This window comes from Carassius auratus, chromosome 1 (assembly GCF_003368295.1).
Source record: "Carassius auratus strain Wakin chromosome 1, ASM336829v1, whole genome shotgun sequence".
NCBI classification, from domain to species: domain Eukaryota; kingdom Metazoa; phylum Chordata; class Actinopteri; order Cypriniformes; family Cyprinidae; genus Carassius; species Carassius auratus.
In genome coordinates this window covers 19,681,124-19,697,803 of record NC_039243.1, presented here as the reverse complement: position 1 = coordinate 19,697,803, position 16,680 = coordinate 19,681,124, and the positions used below count along the sequence as shown (strand labels likewise).

Here is a 16,680-nt window from a genome sequence, read left to right as displayed (position 1 = left end):
TCTGCCACCAGCTTTAAGAATTTGTTTGATATTTTATCTCGGTTAATTTCCTTTTTTTTTTTTTTTTTGCTTTACTTTTAGTTTTAGTACACTACAATTGCAATAAAACATTTTTATATGTATATATAAGCATTTTGTTTTGTGGGAGTCAGATATATATGACAGTGAACAGATCAAAACCACTGAAGCACTGAATTTTCTAATTTAATCTTTGGTCTGATATCACTTTAAGATCAAAATATCCTGTAGAAATTCAAATCAGCAGTGCTCCTGAAATAACGTGTCTGTATTTTACCTATTAAAAATATAATGCATTAGTATTCTGTGTGCAAGCACTGCATGCAAAAGGGACTCAGTTATGATGTTAAGCTGAGCTTTGGAGAAAAGTAAGAGGGTGTCAAATTTAGAGGGTGACCCAGAGATTAATACAAAGCAGTGTGGGCGATGTGTGTGCAAGGGTTTGTACGTGTGTGTTTGCTCTTACCTGTGGGAAAGAACGCAGCGGTGTGCTGCTGAAGCTGTGCGTTGGCCAAAGCCTGTTGGTAGTGCAAGACACTGGGGTTGAAGAGCGTACTGGCCCCGTTACTCTTTTCTAGTGCTGGTCTCTTTGGTAGGGGCTGCAGGACTCCATGGGGAAACGCCTGAGCGTGGAAAAAACATGCATGGGTTAAATAAATGAGGTTCTCAAACATAGACGACTTATAATATCAATGCACATGTTGACTCGAAGCTGCTTCGCTCCGTTTTACACAAGGATGACGACAACCGTCACTAGATACTTTAGCAAGACACTAGGCTTCAATTAAGCTACTTTACTTTGAAAGACGACACACAACATTCATTCTTCAAAATTGACTGATGGTTATTTCTACAATGTATTTGGTGACTTTAACTCGTTCTATCAAAACAAAGAAGCCAAATTAAAAATTCTGTGAGTCGCTACAGTACATTAAAAAGCTACATGCAAAGCAAAAGGTGAAAGGTCATAGTACCAGATCTACAGATGCCTCGAGGGGTCGCTTCATTGCTTTGGCAGTCGACTGAGTCTTTTAATAGCAGGCAGCGAGCACATGATGGCAGTGGGCCAATGGGATTCAAGCGTATTAACATACAGGTAACAGCAAGCAGAGGTGCATCATGGGGACAGCATTGCATTGTGGAATAGGTGAGAAGGAAAAAAAAACAAAAACAAAAATAATCTGAATGCAGTATACCCACATACAAAACAATATGCATGCACATAAACAAAAAAACTTGTTTCAAAGAAACATTTCGCTATGTTCTGAATTAGTACGAAAGCAAAAAGCATCTACAATACCGGTGTTAAAGCATCAGAAATCAAGATTCTCACCATTTACCAATCAAGTGTCAAACACGCTAATGGGATTGTAGATATTAGTGTTATGAAAGCTCCCGAAAACGACTAAAACACACGGACCCGATATCCAATATCAGAGGGTTTCAAGTGTGAGTGGCGAACTGAATCTAATGATGGCAGAATGTCAGGTAGGCATTTCTTTGCTGTCAACATCGCATGGCTTCTTTAACAGCTTCGTTCGGTCGATATTGATGCTACATTAAGTTTGCCTGACAGCACGACATCTATTGAACACTAATTAACACTGGAATTGGGTACAAACTGCACGGGCCAAGTGGGCTAATTTCACCAGCCCGTGCATTGTGTTTCTGTCAATGCAAATCACAATTTTTTACGCTCATTGAGTGATTTTAACATGCACAGTGAAACTGCTATGACATTTACCACCACTTAGCAAAAATAAAATAAAAGGACACTGGAACGCTTTCCTGGACTTTCATTTCTGTCACAATATGTTGTAATTTTTAACCAAATTTCAGATTAAAATGTCTCTCTACATGTAAATCGTAAAGTTCACAGAACCAAAAGAAAACTACTGATGAGAGTGATCACAGAATGTGGAGCTCTGTTTATTCTTATATTTGAGAACGTCCAGTATATGTTCTTTTACATTACTGGTGTTGGACTTTTTTTTTTTTTTTAAGCATCAAGTTATTTTCATATGCCAATTTAATTTCTTTTTGTATTTATATATTATTAAGCAACTAACATTGCACACTGCAATATTCCTCACTATTAATATGTCATGCAAACTGGTAGTAATTAAAAGATCGCAATGGAATGAGATGATGCAGAGGGCCATGCAGAAATGACTTAAATCAGAATAGCCACACACAAAGAAAAGAACTTAAATTTTGTTTTGTTTTTTAAAGTCACAGATTACAGCTAAAGGGTTGTACGAGGGAAAGATAATACATCATTTAAAGAAAGTGGAACACTTCATTGACAGGAAAACATTTACTTCTAGACTCTCTTGAAGCTCTGTTCCAAAACCCATTGAGCTGCACTGCTGTCTCCATAGGCTGCTACTTTCTAAAGCAAGTGACTGATTTGGAAAACTTCACATGTGCAATCACAACCATTAATTGCAATATAGTCTGACTTTTCATGTATAGTAAATATGTAAAAATATACAGCACCACACAAATAATGGGTAAAATTGTAAATTTGAAGTATTTTATTTTAGTGATACTTTCTGCATTAAAATGTTATTCCTCTTTTCGAGTTTGTTGCTTACATTCTTGGATTAAATTCTCCCTGCAGGATACTTGCTGCATGAATTTGACTCAAAACAAGATATCTTGGAAAGCATCATAATAATGCACAAATCTTTTGAAAACGGCCTTTGCATCATGTTTATGACAGACAAGAGTCTAGTGCTGTCTAGGAAGAAAGATCCCTAGGTTTAGGAACAGAGCTTGTGAGTAATTTAATAAACATCAGAATAAGATGCACATTAATTGTGCATGTTGAAGGTATTCCTGTAACCAAGAGTTAAATAATTTGCTCCCCTCCGCCAATGTAGAGATCCATTAAAATAAATATGCCACCCACAGGGATTTATCATACAGAATTACATAATCGTCCACTGAAGGAAAAAATCAAAACAAAAAAACAAAGAGTAATTAAAAGACAAGAAAATGAAGAAGCCATAAATGTATCTTTCAGACTTTTAAACCCTTTCTCTGGGGTCGAGGGCAGGGATCGGTTGCTTCAGCATCCCTACAGTAAGTGGTTCGGTTTGAACCCTAGAAAAAAATCTGCTTTTATGTACATTACATAATAATCACGGAAAGGACTGATGGTTTATCTCAGGTCGCTGTATGCTCGGGAAACCTGGGACTTTATTTTCACTCTTGTTTTATTGTTATGGCTGGTGAGAGGATACTGTCCTCACGTCACCCTGTGACCCAGACGCCACAGTGGGGAAAAGACAAAAGGTTCAGAGCAAAAGCAAAAATGGAGTAAACAGCAAAACGAATGAGGCCAAGCATGTGAGTGCCATGACAGCAAAGGCAGCAAACTAAAACCACACCAGCGTGAGATGTGGAAGCGGGAAAGTGACTACTGTGTCAACGCAAGCGACGCGACCAAACTATATCCATACCATTATAATCAATCAATGAAATGAGCACTGCAGTGCAAGAAAACAAGATCGTTCCTATTTAAAACTGTGTTGTGGATGTGTTGCGTTGAAATGTAAGTTTGCAGGACCAAACTATGTTCTTACAAAGGAAATTATATTGTTCCCATTATAAATGGCAAATTTACACTTTTCGCATTTGTGTCACATGGTGAAATTGCAAAGTATTTAATTGATAATAACAGGAGCAATCAAGTTTTTCTGCATTGCTTGCAATGTTAAAAAAGTATTCTCTTTCATTATAATCAAAGCTGTCTACAGTGCTTGGACACAGTATTGAGCTTTGTCACATGCAGTGTGTTGCTTTCAGTGCAGACAGCTTCAGAAAGAGCAAAACATTGTCTTATGCTGTTTTGCTCGTAGCAGTGCAAATAAATCTAAATTGCTCATTAAAATCAATTACTGTGTACACCACAATCGAGGGATGCAATGCAACCAGGTATAACACGTCGCATATCATCACCAGCTTGCAGCTTTATTAATTTTAATAGGAGAAATCAAGTTTTCTTGCAAGCACATTGCTTTGTGTGCAATGTAGAAAAACCTATATTACTCTCATTATAATCCAAAAAGCTGCACTACAATGCAACCATGCTATAAAGCAGTGCACTGCAACAAAATTGGATTACTTTTATTATAATTAACAAAGCTATCTATACCACTAGCTTGCAGGTTTTTCTTGCATCTCATCACTCTCTTCTGTTTATTATAATTGAAGTAATCTAGTGTTGTTGCACCACATTCCTTGTAAGCAGTGTAAGCAAAACAAGTACAGTCCTGTTATATAAAACAAAACTATCTGCGAGCATGCAATATCAAGTTTTTTTGCATCACACCACTTGCAATGTGGACAGTTTTGCTGATTAACACAGAGGCAGTCTAGTTTTGTTGTGATGCATGGCTAGTGTAGACCTTGCTCATAAACTGTAAGCCACAAGTTGCTCCTATTGCAACCAACAAAGTTACATTGCAAACTCATTTGCTGCAATTATTTTTTTCACATTGCCTGCATGCAGTATAGAAAAAACCTAGATTGCTCCCATCCTAAATAAGGACTGTGTAGGCTGCAAGCAAGTGATGCAACAAAACTGCATGCATGCAGAGATTGTGATGCAACAATATACAATATACTTTGTGAGTGCAAAATGCAACAAAATTCTTTATTCATTTGTGCATGATGATGTGTCAATCTCTTAGCATCACTTGCAGTTGTAGACAAAAAGCTACATTGCAAGTAAACTTTGTTTTATCCTCTTCACTACAAACTGATTACATAGTTAAGCCAAGTTGATGTAGTGGGCTGTGAATGTACAACGGCACGCATTAATAAGGCCAAACCTAGTACTATTGATGTGTGGCAAGGTTTTTTTTGTTGTTGTTTTTTTAATACTGGGTTACATAAAATATATATATTTTTTTCTCTTATTTTAATATGTAAATTGATTATATGTCTGTTAACGTTGTTTTTGCATTTTATCCAGAATGGATTTTATGTTATTTGTTATATGTAAAAAAATAAAAATAAAAAGTTGATCAGAAAAAAAAAAAAAAACCTACATTGCGGTCTAGGCTGCAAGTGAATAATGCAACAAAATTGCAAGCAGAGATTGCACATGGCACAATACTTAATCAAACCCATACAAATTGCAAGATGCAACAAAACTTGACATACCTTGCTTATAGCATAGCACAAACTCAGTTTGTTTTTCTATTGCATTGCATCGTTTGCTTGCAACGTAGACACAAGTTAGAACTGACGAACAAGAGCAGCCTGGAATTCGGCCCAACATACAGTTTCGCTTAGATAATAGATGAACCTGTGCATTCATGTCAGTTTGGCATGAATATGCCCTTCATCTCCTTAATTTAATCTTGACTGATCAGAGGAGAGTAGGCGTCCCATTGGGCAGAGAAATGGGTAAATAAGCCACCCTGTGAACTTGTGCAGTCAAGGGTGTGAGCAAAAAAGCTTTTAAGCCATCGCGCTTATTACATTAATATCCTATTCCTAATAATGATGGCATCAGTATAAAACTAGATGGATAAGAAGGGGGAGTGATTTTTATCACACTGCTGTCTTTTCAAGCAGCTCGTCTCTTTGTCTCTCTCTCTTTACTCACCCTGCTTAATAGGACTAAAATCCCCCGGGGACGAGATAAGGGAGTCGACACAGATTTGGCATGCAGCCCCGCCCAGATTCTAGAGATGGGTCATGGCTATATAATAATAAAGCAGTGCTCCACATTTAATGTGCTTAACATCATCAGATATCTCAATTGCAACTCCGCGGGCACGTTTCAACGTGTTGTCAATTGATTTTTTATCTCGCACAGAACTGAAAACGATTTCACAATTCTAAGCACTGCCTTAGTTACGATTCAATGTGTTGTGACAATGCGGTAAATTAAATTAAACGCAGCTGGTGAAGCATGGTGGTGTAATTTAAAAAGTTTAACAGTCTTTAATGTTTTGTACAACATGACTCTTTAGAAACGTAGAACTGTGTGCATGTATTTTCAAAATCAATTGTGCATGATTAGCTCACCATGGCTGCAGCGGCGGCCTGCGCTGCGACAGCAGTCTGGTTGGCCTGGTGCTGGGCTGCTTTGATCTTGGCCTGCAGGTGCGCCGGAGGGTGGAAATACTTGCACTTCTCGCGTGAGCAGCGGCTCTTGATGTAGTCCATGCACACGGTGACCGTGTTGTCGCTCGTGTCAATCATGGGGCTGTCGCTGGGATGGGCGAAGCGGCAGTCCGTCTCCCCACGTGCACAGTTGCCCCTCTGAAACTCACGACACACCTGGTCGCGGACGTTCGCAGGTGCAAACGAACACGCAGACAAAACAAACAGGGAACACAACAGAAATGTGCAAACAGAGACGTGAGTCATTCAAGTTTCAAAGCTTTCATGTTTGAGCACAGGTACGTAAATAAACTGAATATTAACAAAGGCAGCGACAGCTTCCCAGTGTGAGAGGGACACAGAGGAACAGAGCCTCTTATTATCAAAGACATCAGTCAGTTGCTAAGTGATCGCACATTTAGTGACACAAACTCGCACACAAACAACCTTCAACTGTTATTGTTTCAACCACACTTATCATTTTCTTGCAAGGTAGCACTACATAGCGCTACACACTTCTGTCTATCCTTTCCAATTAATACAGCTCTGTCTTCAGTTTCCATACATTTTAAATATACTTCAATAAATCTCTCTGTGACCTTGCCTTTGTACAAGTTTTCTATGTTGAGAATCTAACCGACTGATAATGCCATTATTTACATACTGATTATTTATCGCATTTAATTGCATGCTGAATTATGATTGCTCACCAAATTATGATCGTTCATACTTTCATCCTTTCTTTATATACATGATTGGCCTTTTTTGCTTATATTTTATTAGCATACTGAATTACGATTGGTCTTTTCTTTCTTTTGCTATCTCTTCATCATATACAGGTACTGTAGATGCCGCAACTACAACATTGCATCATTTTTAAATTCATGTTTATTTTAACAAAATAAAACTTTTTGCAACCAATATACTAAAGGCAAATACTTTATCATTTCTTTATTATATTAATAACTAGTTTGCTTTAAAAGCATGAACAGATTTATACAGATTCATTTTAAGCTTTAAATTATGTTTTGTAATACCTATAACCTTGATTTCAATTATTGCAATTTTTCTAACTGTGCTTTGCAAATCTGTGGTTTAGAAATGATGTGGTTTGTCTCAAGACGATTGAAAAGATGGCCTCATAATGTTTCTGTGTGACGCATTACCTCAAGCTTGTCTGTGCGCAGTAGTTTCTGTGTGGAGGACGAGCTCTGCACACTGACTGGCGGGCTGCCGGGGACGATTACAGGGGTGCTGGGAAGCATCTCTGTGGGGACCAAACCCATGCCATGGCTCATGGGAGTCAGATACGGAGCGTAACTTAGTCCAGGGTTTGAGCCCAGACCTTGGCTGACAGGAAATGTAGGCTGTGAAGAAGACGACATAAGAAACTATTCCAATAAAAGGAATAGTTCACCTAAAAATTAAGATTTGCTGCAAATGTACTCACTCCCAGGCCATCCAAGATGTAGATGTATTTGTTTCTTCATCAAATTGTTTTGGATTATGGACTTGCATTTAGCCGGAAGAAACAGTTTGAAGTTAAAAACATCTTAATTGTGGATTTGTTTCTTACAAACTTGCAGCTTTTGGCTTCACAAGATGTTAATTAATGGACTGGATTCGTGTGAATTACTTGTGGATTATTGTGATGTTTTATCATCTGTTTGGACTCTCATTCTGACGGCACCCATTCACTGCAGAGACTCCATTGGTAAGCGACTGATGTAATGCTACATTTCTCCAAATCAGTTCTGATGAAGAAACAAACTTATCTATCGCTTGGATCACCTGAGAGTACATTTTCAGCACATTTTTGTTTCTTGGTGAACTATTTAATTAAAGTTAATATGCAGTTAGATAGAGCGACGACGAGTAGACGGTTCTTACCACTGGTTGCATGGTGGTGCCAGGGATCATGAACTGCATCTGCTGCGCCAGCATCGCTGCTGCAGTCTTCTGCTGGATGAGATTGTTGCGTCCATTGATTTCCAGCTGCGTCTTCAGATGCGCTGGTGGGTGAAGGTACTTACAGTTCTCTCTCGTACACCGACCCTATGGCAAGAGAGATCACAAATGACATCATGTAAGTATCTCAATTGTTTCTCTTGGACAGAAATGAACTATTCTGGTAAAGTCTCATGCAAAAAAAGACCTCAGTAAATCTCTCATTTATCTCAGAACTCAAAGATCTCAATATAAAATCAAACATTTCTCCCAAGACTTAATGATCTAAACTGCTATTCACGTTAATTTCCTAGCTTTTATTCTTTTTTTTTCTTTACTATTTCACAACTGTTGACTAATTATTTAGACTACAGTAAACACATGTTGATTACCTGCAAACAAAACCCAACAACAACAACAACATCGAAATGACACAAAAACATACATGAAAATCAAACCGCATAAATACAGTAATCAAGTATGCTTCATGCTGCAATATTTATTAACAAGGCCAAAGTTAGAAGAATATTCTGCACAAGGTCAAATGTGTGTTTGCATTAAACATCCACTGCAGGATATCCAGTGACACGGGAGGCCGAACTGATACAGAGATGTGAGAATTAGTGGAGGAAGGGTTAGAAACGCAGCGGTAGCACATACTGCGGACACGCAGAGACACAGAAAGAGAATCTCACTGCCTCTGCAGATGCTGCGTCGCCCTGCATGCACTCTACAGCATTAGCTGAGGTGTGAGATCTCCACAGTAACCTTGAGCACTAATATCTCATGCTCATGCTACTTATAAAACAAGGTAACTGAAGAAAACTAATTAAAGATGTCATTAATTAAAATAAAAATTCATTAACACATTCATGAAACTTTTAATTTTCAGATTATTAATATTTTAATACTGCTTTATGGTTTAATGTTTTTTTTTCAGTCTTTGTTTATCATTCATTGGAATGACACTAACTTTAAAATACTACATATAGCCAATTTGACGTTTTGGATGAAGAAATGAAGTTACGTCAATATCAAGCCTTTTTGCTTGTAGCTTCTGGTATTACTGGAAGCTTACTAGAAACGTGTAACTACATAAGTATTACTGTAAAAGTCATAATAGAAGTAGAGTTGACTCACCTGTATATAAATCTGCTGGTATGCAAAAATAAATGTTTATTCATGTTTGCTAAAGCTGCTTAATCAAACCAAGCATTTATTAACAGTGTAATCAACTGACTTGCAAATAGGGCTGAGCGATACGTCTAACGATATGATCATGCGCATCTAGTCGATAAATCTGGTTTCGTTATTACCGCTAAATCGCCATCACCTGCTTTCAAATGAAGCGGCATTTAACAGACGGACTGACAAGCTACGCAATATTGCGTTCCTTATCCCAGATGAATCGCATTCGATAATGAACGAGCTATTGCGTAGCTTGTCAGTGATCTATGGCTCTGTCTGTTAAATACCGCTCCAATTATAAGCAGGTGTTGGCGATTTAGCGGTAATAACGGAACCAGATTTACTGACTAGATGCGCATGGTGATCGTTAGATATATCACCCAGCCCTATTTGCAAACAGTTTAAAAAACTTTAAAAGACTGCAGTTAATTAATAAAGTTCATTACTAACCAGATATAATTCCTTATAAATGCAAAAAAAGAAAAAGAAAAGCAGGACAAGTGTCTCTGAATAACCTACATGCATTCAAAATGTTTTTGTGCATATTTCTACAATCAAATTACACAATTTTGTATTTATTCACAGTATTTGTCCTGATCAAGGGTATGAAAGTGATTAAAACCGAGATGTGACCTATTATAAGCTTTTGTGTGCTCTCTGCGTTGTTGCAGTGAGGTCACAAATCCCTTGAAAATATCTTTGAAGCATTGGCAGGTATGTGCACGGTCAGCTTATCGGAGTCCTTGCTTGCTTGTGGTGGTTTATGACAACAGGGATAAAGCGCAAGATGTCCAAGTATCCTTCCTTACTCGGATTACAATGGAGATAGTGTGCTATAAATAACACGAAACTAGATCTAAACTGAGCAATGTGCAAACATCTAAACAACACTGCACTGCAGCCCACCGCATGATCTCCACACGGCACAAACTGAAATATCAGACTTTTGTTAATGCAGTCAAAGACCGCAGGTGATTGATCAGACCCAAAATAAGATGCATTAGCAATCAATAAAAAGCTTTGCACTGCTGACTGAAAATCAAAGCTTTGCGGTTTCATTCAACAGACCAATTATTCGCTAATCCATCAACGTCTAGATGGAAGCAAGTTACTGGTCTAATAACGTGGTCGAATTATAAATGATGCTAAAATCATTCATTATCAACACATAATCAATTATAGGCCAAGCTGAAGACCAGTCTAAACACTTAGCACCCTCAAATTCCCAAATATGCAGCGCTGTAATCCATAGAATCAGGGTGCCGGTGCAAAGGGGCTATCAATATCCCTGCTGGAATAACTGTTGCTCAGCTGCCCGGCCATAAACTGAGAGGTGTCAAAGCCAATTAGTACGAGCCAAGACAGATTCTCGCGTCCACTGACGGAGTGACGGATGGCGAGGAGAAGTGAAAGACATCCGATAGAGGACTTCTGGGGATTGGTATGGGGATTTTCAGGCACTTTGCATAGGATCGTATTGGAATATGTACGAGATGTTTGATTTGCTGTGTTTGGCCGGGTTGAGAGGAGACTGCTGATTCAATAATGAAGGTCTATTTTCGCCAGCGAACTCGGCAGGAATGGTGCTGATGGAGGACGACAAGAAGCTCTGCTATGTGCTACACAAAACTGCATTGCTGCTATTGATGGAGGAAATGGATTTAAAAATTTGAGTTGCAATAAAAGTCATACAGGAGAAAAAAGTAAGAGCAATGTTGAACCACACACACAAAAAGTACATGGTTCATGGCTAATGTTCAAAGCATGCATGTATGCATCAATATGCCATACATACAGTCTTGGTTGGTGTTTAATTTACTGCCTTATGTTCTGAAATAAAATAATGGTTTACCAACACCACATGAATCTATTAAATTCTAAAATGTAACCCAATCTTACACAATAAAGTTAAGGTCACACAGACACTGATTTTATATATACAACTTATAGAGACCACTCCACTTTTTTTCTTAAATCAGCATTTCAACATTCTATTCCAGTGTCTGTTGATTTCCGTCACGGGCAAACCTTATTCTGTTTAATGAAGCAGACCATTGCTAATAGTAACTCAATGGTAAGTGGAATCAAATAACTATTGACCATGCCAGAAGAGGTGAAAAGTTCGGAATGAGGAAAAGTAGTCTGGCTTTACTAGCAGAAGGATACATTAAGCATCAGGTTGCTTCCATCCTTTCAAAGACAGTGGCCCATGGGAACAGGGTCAAGCGGCAGACATTGGGGACAACAAAGTTACAGAGGGTGAAAACGACTCTCCACTGACCAGAATGACCGCCAACTCATTCGGATGTCATTCAACAACCATAGGATGACATCAAATGACCTACAAAAATAATGGCAAATGGTAGCTGGGGTGAGATGCATGGTGAGGACGTTCGAAATAGACTCCTAGAGGCAGGGCAAAACTAGAAGAAAAAAATAAAAAGCCCTTCATCAATGAGAAGCACAGATGAGTCGGCCTGAGGTCTGCGAGGAAGTTTTTCTGACAAGTCCGATTTTCAAAATGTGTTAGAATGATGTTAGAATGCAGTGGGTACTATTAATTTAAATGCTTAATGTAAATTCACAATAGTTCACAATGTGAAAAGAATAAAATGCAGCACCCACTGTAGACACGAAAAAAGATTAGAGAACCACCAGAGCAGCTGTTTCACTGCCCTTCTTGTGTAAACATTCTTTATTGTTATGAAAATACCCCAAATCTAATCAAAATCACGTTCCAGTTATATACTATCGTAATTGTGAGGGTACGGCAGAGTGAGAGAGCAAGATCAAAGAGGCTTAACGAATGCCTTTCAGTTCAAATTCAATTCCAGAATTTAAATTGAGGTAGCAACAAGATGCAGAATTGACAGCAAGACAGACAGAACGTTGGACAGAATAACAGACCGTAAGACAAAACGATAGACAGAGCGATAAACCGATTGATAGAAAGACAGACAGAATGATCAATAGATTAAGTGACAGATAGACAAAACGAGACAATAAAAGAGAGAGCAACAGACAGATATTACGATAGACAGATAGACAAAGTGATACACAGAATGATAAACAGCTGGATAGAATGATACAGACAAAACAACAGATAGATAGACTGAAAGACAGAAAGAATGATATTCCAAATGATTGATAGAATGATATATAGCCAGACGGACAGAAAGACAAAACTCAATAGAAAGAAAAATATATAGACAAAGACGTAACAACGAATGGATAAAATGCCAGACAGATAGATACAGTATATAGACACACTGTACATACAAAATGATCAGTGTTGGGTAAGTTACAAAAAAAAAAAAAAAAAAAAAAAAAAAATCTACTACAAATGACTAATTACTTCTTTAAAATTGCAATTTGATTACATTACTAATTACTGCATTTAAAAAGTAATCAGATTACTAATTAATCTACTTTCAAGTAACTTTTCAAGTATATATTACTTTTCAAGTTATCAAACCAAAAAATACACAAGAGAAACTCAGTTTTTTTTTTTTAAATAATTTAATATTGGATGAAAAATTACTGAAGTATGAAAACAGCAACTTATATGATAACTATTTTTTATTTTATAACATAAGCTGTTTGGGTTTAGTGGAAACTCTCTAAAATGGCTCTAAGGTGATGCGGACGAGACGAATTGCTGAATAAAGTCTTTTTTTTTTGCGCACAAAAAATATTCTCGTAGTTTCGTAAAATTATGGTTGAACTCCTAATTTCACATGGATTATTTTACCGATCTCCTTTCTACAGTAGGTCTCTGGAAAGCTGTCATAATGCATCAAAAATATCTTAATTTGTGTCCTGAAGATGAACGGAGGTCTTATGAGTTTCTAACGACATGAGGGTGTGTAATTAATGTCAGACTTTTCCTTTTTGAGTGAACATACCCTTTAAAGGGCATACTGACGTGCAAAACATGATTTTAAAATGCATTTTACTTAATATTTTTCTCAACAGCGCATTTGCACCATAAGTAACGTAATTTTATTAACATTAGTAACTGTAATCAATTAACAAATGTAAAATGTAATGCATTACCTTACTGCATATCAGGAAAAGTAATTTAAATACAGTAACACATAATACCCAACTCTGAAAATGATATATAGAAAATTATTGATAGACAAACCATTATACAAAATTATAGATAGATAGATAGATAGATAGATAGATGGATAGATAGATAGATTTGAACCTGTGTCACCCACATGAGCACCACACACACGTGCCACGTCACACCACAGCTGTTTCAGTGCATTAGGGAAAGTCTTTCAATCAGTTGTGAGACACCAGGAAGGGTATCAGGTAACCAGAAAGCTTTTAGACAAATTAACTCCACTTACTGTGAATGACTTCTTTGAACCTCTAATAGCTCTCGTCCCTTTCAAAGTACAGAAATGGCCGCACCTAAAACATCGGGAATGCAGCACGGATACCATAAATTAACAGTAAACGTACAATACGGTCTCCTCACATCAATTCTGTAGAGCACTGGGAATGCTGTTACTCATTTCATGTGGAGATTAGGATTAAAACCATTTAGCCCATTTAATATCCGTGCCACAGACTCAAGCCAAGCAATTCCCATTACTCGCCCAAGTAAACGAAAAGCATTTTCGAGAAAATGAGTGTTTAGGTGAACATGCTAATTAGAGTATAACTGAGGTCAAAAGGAAGTTGGCTGGCAGAATTAATGTCTCCAATAATAGATTTACACAGCAGAACAAAATCCCAGAATCTCCGTCCAAATGGAATACATTCCCAGAACGTTTTTACTGTCATCCGTCCAAACCCTTGCTGGTTAAATGACCTTTGTCATGTTCTATCATCGGACTGATCAGCTGCAAATTAAAGCTTCCTTGAGTTGTGGAGTATCTGCCGTACTCGACTGGGTTTTCTTGATGTTCTGGCTTGCGATCAAAAGTAATCCGACTGCACTGGTGGGTGGGGGACAAACACAGGGGCCATTTTCAGAGTAGAGGGAGAATTGAGTCTCGGTTGTGCCCTCTAACACCCAAACATCCATTTGCATTTCACTCTCAATGGGCCTTTATTCCAGCAGCGGCGGCGGCAGTCAGCGAGCTGCATTATTTCTGATGAGGGCGGCATTTGAAACGCCGGCTTGATGGCTCAGCAAGTATTTACAGCTAAATAAAAGTTTCTCTCACTCAACACACACAAATATTCCTTGAGGTCATGAAGAAGATATCGTGAATATCAGCTGACTGTTGTTGAACACTTTCATCCAAAATGATTTGCACTACACTTATTGCTTATTAATATATATTTAATTAATGCTTTTCCAGCTGCAAACTAAAGTTGGTGACCAGGATGAGAAGGTTGAAGGTTGAAGTTCACCCTAAAGATCATCTTTACAAATCCCAATCATAGGAGAAGGCATCAATGAATGAATGAATGAAAATTAATAACAATAATTTTATTACATTTTTCAACTTGATATCTGATTAAAATTGTAATGTGTTCTCATTTGAAGCCACAAATAAATAAATAGACCTAAGTAATTAAATAAATAAATACATAAAATTCTAATATTTTCCCAAGGACAATTTAAAGGAAAATATAGATTAAAATTTTTAAACATTTTAATAATTTAATTATTAGCTTTCCATCAACTCGTATACCCCTTGCAGTTCAGACGCTGAGCAAATAATTATTGAGGCATGATGAAAAAGACAAAGGCTTTCCTTAATAACACACTAATTAATCTTTTATCAAAACCAGGAACAAATATTAATAAATCAAGCACACTGGGGCGGGACCTTTTTGGTCTCTACATATTAGAACTTAATAGGTACAGAAGTATACCTTTTTGAAAAGGTACTGCCCCAGTAACAGCTTTTGTACCTTTATTTCTGAAAGTACATGGTAGATTTTATTTCCTTCATCAATACGTTTATTGTCCTTTTCTTATTTTATAAACACACAGCTAGACATATGTGAACAAAATAGCCACACCAGAACAACACCGTATGCAACACAAGCATACACCCCTTCACATGTTCAATTAACATTTTCACAAAAAAAAAAAAATAAATAATAATAATAATAAAAAATCCATATAATAATAATAATAATAATAATAATAATAATAACAAAATAGAAGAATAATAATACAAAAATAAAATAGTTAATATTTCTAAGAGTAAAAAAAAAAAAAAAAAAAAGATTTTTTACAGAGATAATTTCACAATGTCTTTTTCAGTAAGGTCCACATTTCCATTTTACATGATATTTATATATGACTCCCACAGCTGATTAAAGTCTTTCTGTCTGCCCTTTGCAATGTAAGTTAGCCTTTCCAGTCCTATACAGTTTGAAAACTCATTTATCCACATTTCATAGATGGAGCATCCATACTCTTCCAGCCTAATGCAATAACTCTCCTGGCTTGAAGGAGACTAAAGTCTACAAGTTTAATCTGTCTTGATGTTTGTAGAATGTCCATGGGATATATATTCCAAGAATACAAAGTTTTACATTCAAAGGAAATGTGTGCCGGGTAGATTTAGATTTTATGTTGCCTGTGAAGTGTCTGTGAATATTAGGCTGAATGAGTGGTGGTTTCATTTACTACACACACAATGTTTTGTTTTTTTACTAAAATCAATTAATCATAGATGCTTTTGATTATTAAAATTTAATGAAACCTTTAAAATGGAATCCAGAAATGTAATGGGAAACTTAATTTTGATAAAGAAAAAAACTGAATGAGAAAAGTTTCATAGAGATTTACAATTTTGCTTTTGTTTTTACTTTTAATAAACTGCTGTTAAATTGTGTAAGTTTCATGATTTCAATTAATTAGATATGCTTTTTGGACTCTTTTATTTTTATTTGTTTAACCATTAAAATTGAGTCTAGAAAAATTAAATGAAAAAAATAAATTAGAAATACTGAAAAAGCAGAATATGGAGAAAATAAAAAATAAAACCAAATTTGTGTAATAATACAAACATTTCATAGGGCCCTACATAGTGAACCATCACAAGAATCAAAAATGTGGTCAAGCCCTAGTAAAATTGCATTCAGCAGCAATGAATGGAGTCTAGATTCTCTCTCATGCCTTTATGCACACAGAGAGCTGAAAGTGGCTCTGGAAAACACCTCAAAATTATACAGACACAAGTGTACGATGGAGCAGTGAACCCAAGGTGGTGTCTTGTGTCCATGTCACTTCTTGGGTGGCTAGATGTCCACAGACCACCAATGATTTTGCTCTAGTGCTAGAACCTTTCCGGTTCCTCTTACGGAGTTCTGATTCATTTCCCAACTCATCATATGGAATATGACCTACAAAACCACAAGTACCCTTCATCAACATCACTTCCTGCTTTTACATCAAGTGCTCTGTGGGAAACGAAT

General features: G+C 36.9%; 1 protein-coding gene across 21 annotated transcripts in view; it reads right to left on the bottom strand.

Moving 5' to 3' along the window:
• LOC113098762 (muscleblind-like protein 2a) overlaps window positions 1-16,680 on the bottom strand; it is an 87,812-nt gene that overhangs the window by 9,264 nt on the left and 61,868 nt on the right. For 10 of the 21 annotated variants that reach the window (XM_026263845.1, XM_026264245.1, XM_026264390.1 and 7 more), the window contains exons 3-7: window positions 8,035-8,199; window positions 7,311-7,535; window positions 6,067-6,321; window positions 993-1,046; window positions 485-641 (exon numbers count right to left, since the gene is read on the bottom strand). In XM_026263845.1, coding sequence (XP_026119630.1) covers window positions 485-641; window positions 993-1,046; window positions 6,067-6,321; window positions 7,311-7,535; window positions 8,035-8,199 — 856 coding nt within the window. The remainder of the gene's footprint in view (window positions 1-484; window positions 642-992; window positions 1,047-6,066; window positions 6,322-7,310; window positions 7,536-8,034; window positions 8,200-16,680) is intronic. The other 11 variants (XM_026264189.1, XM_026264804.1, XM_026264315.1 and 8 more) reach the window with 3 other exon arrangements.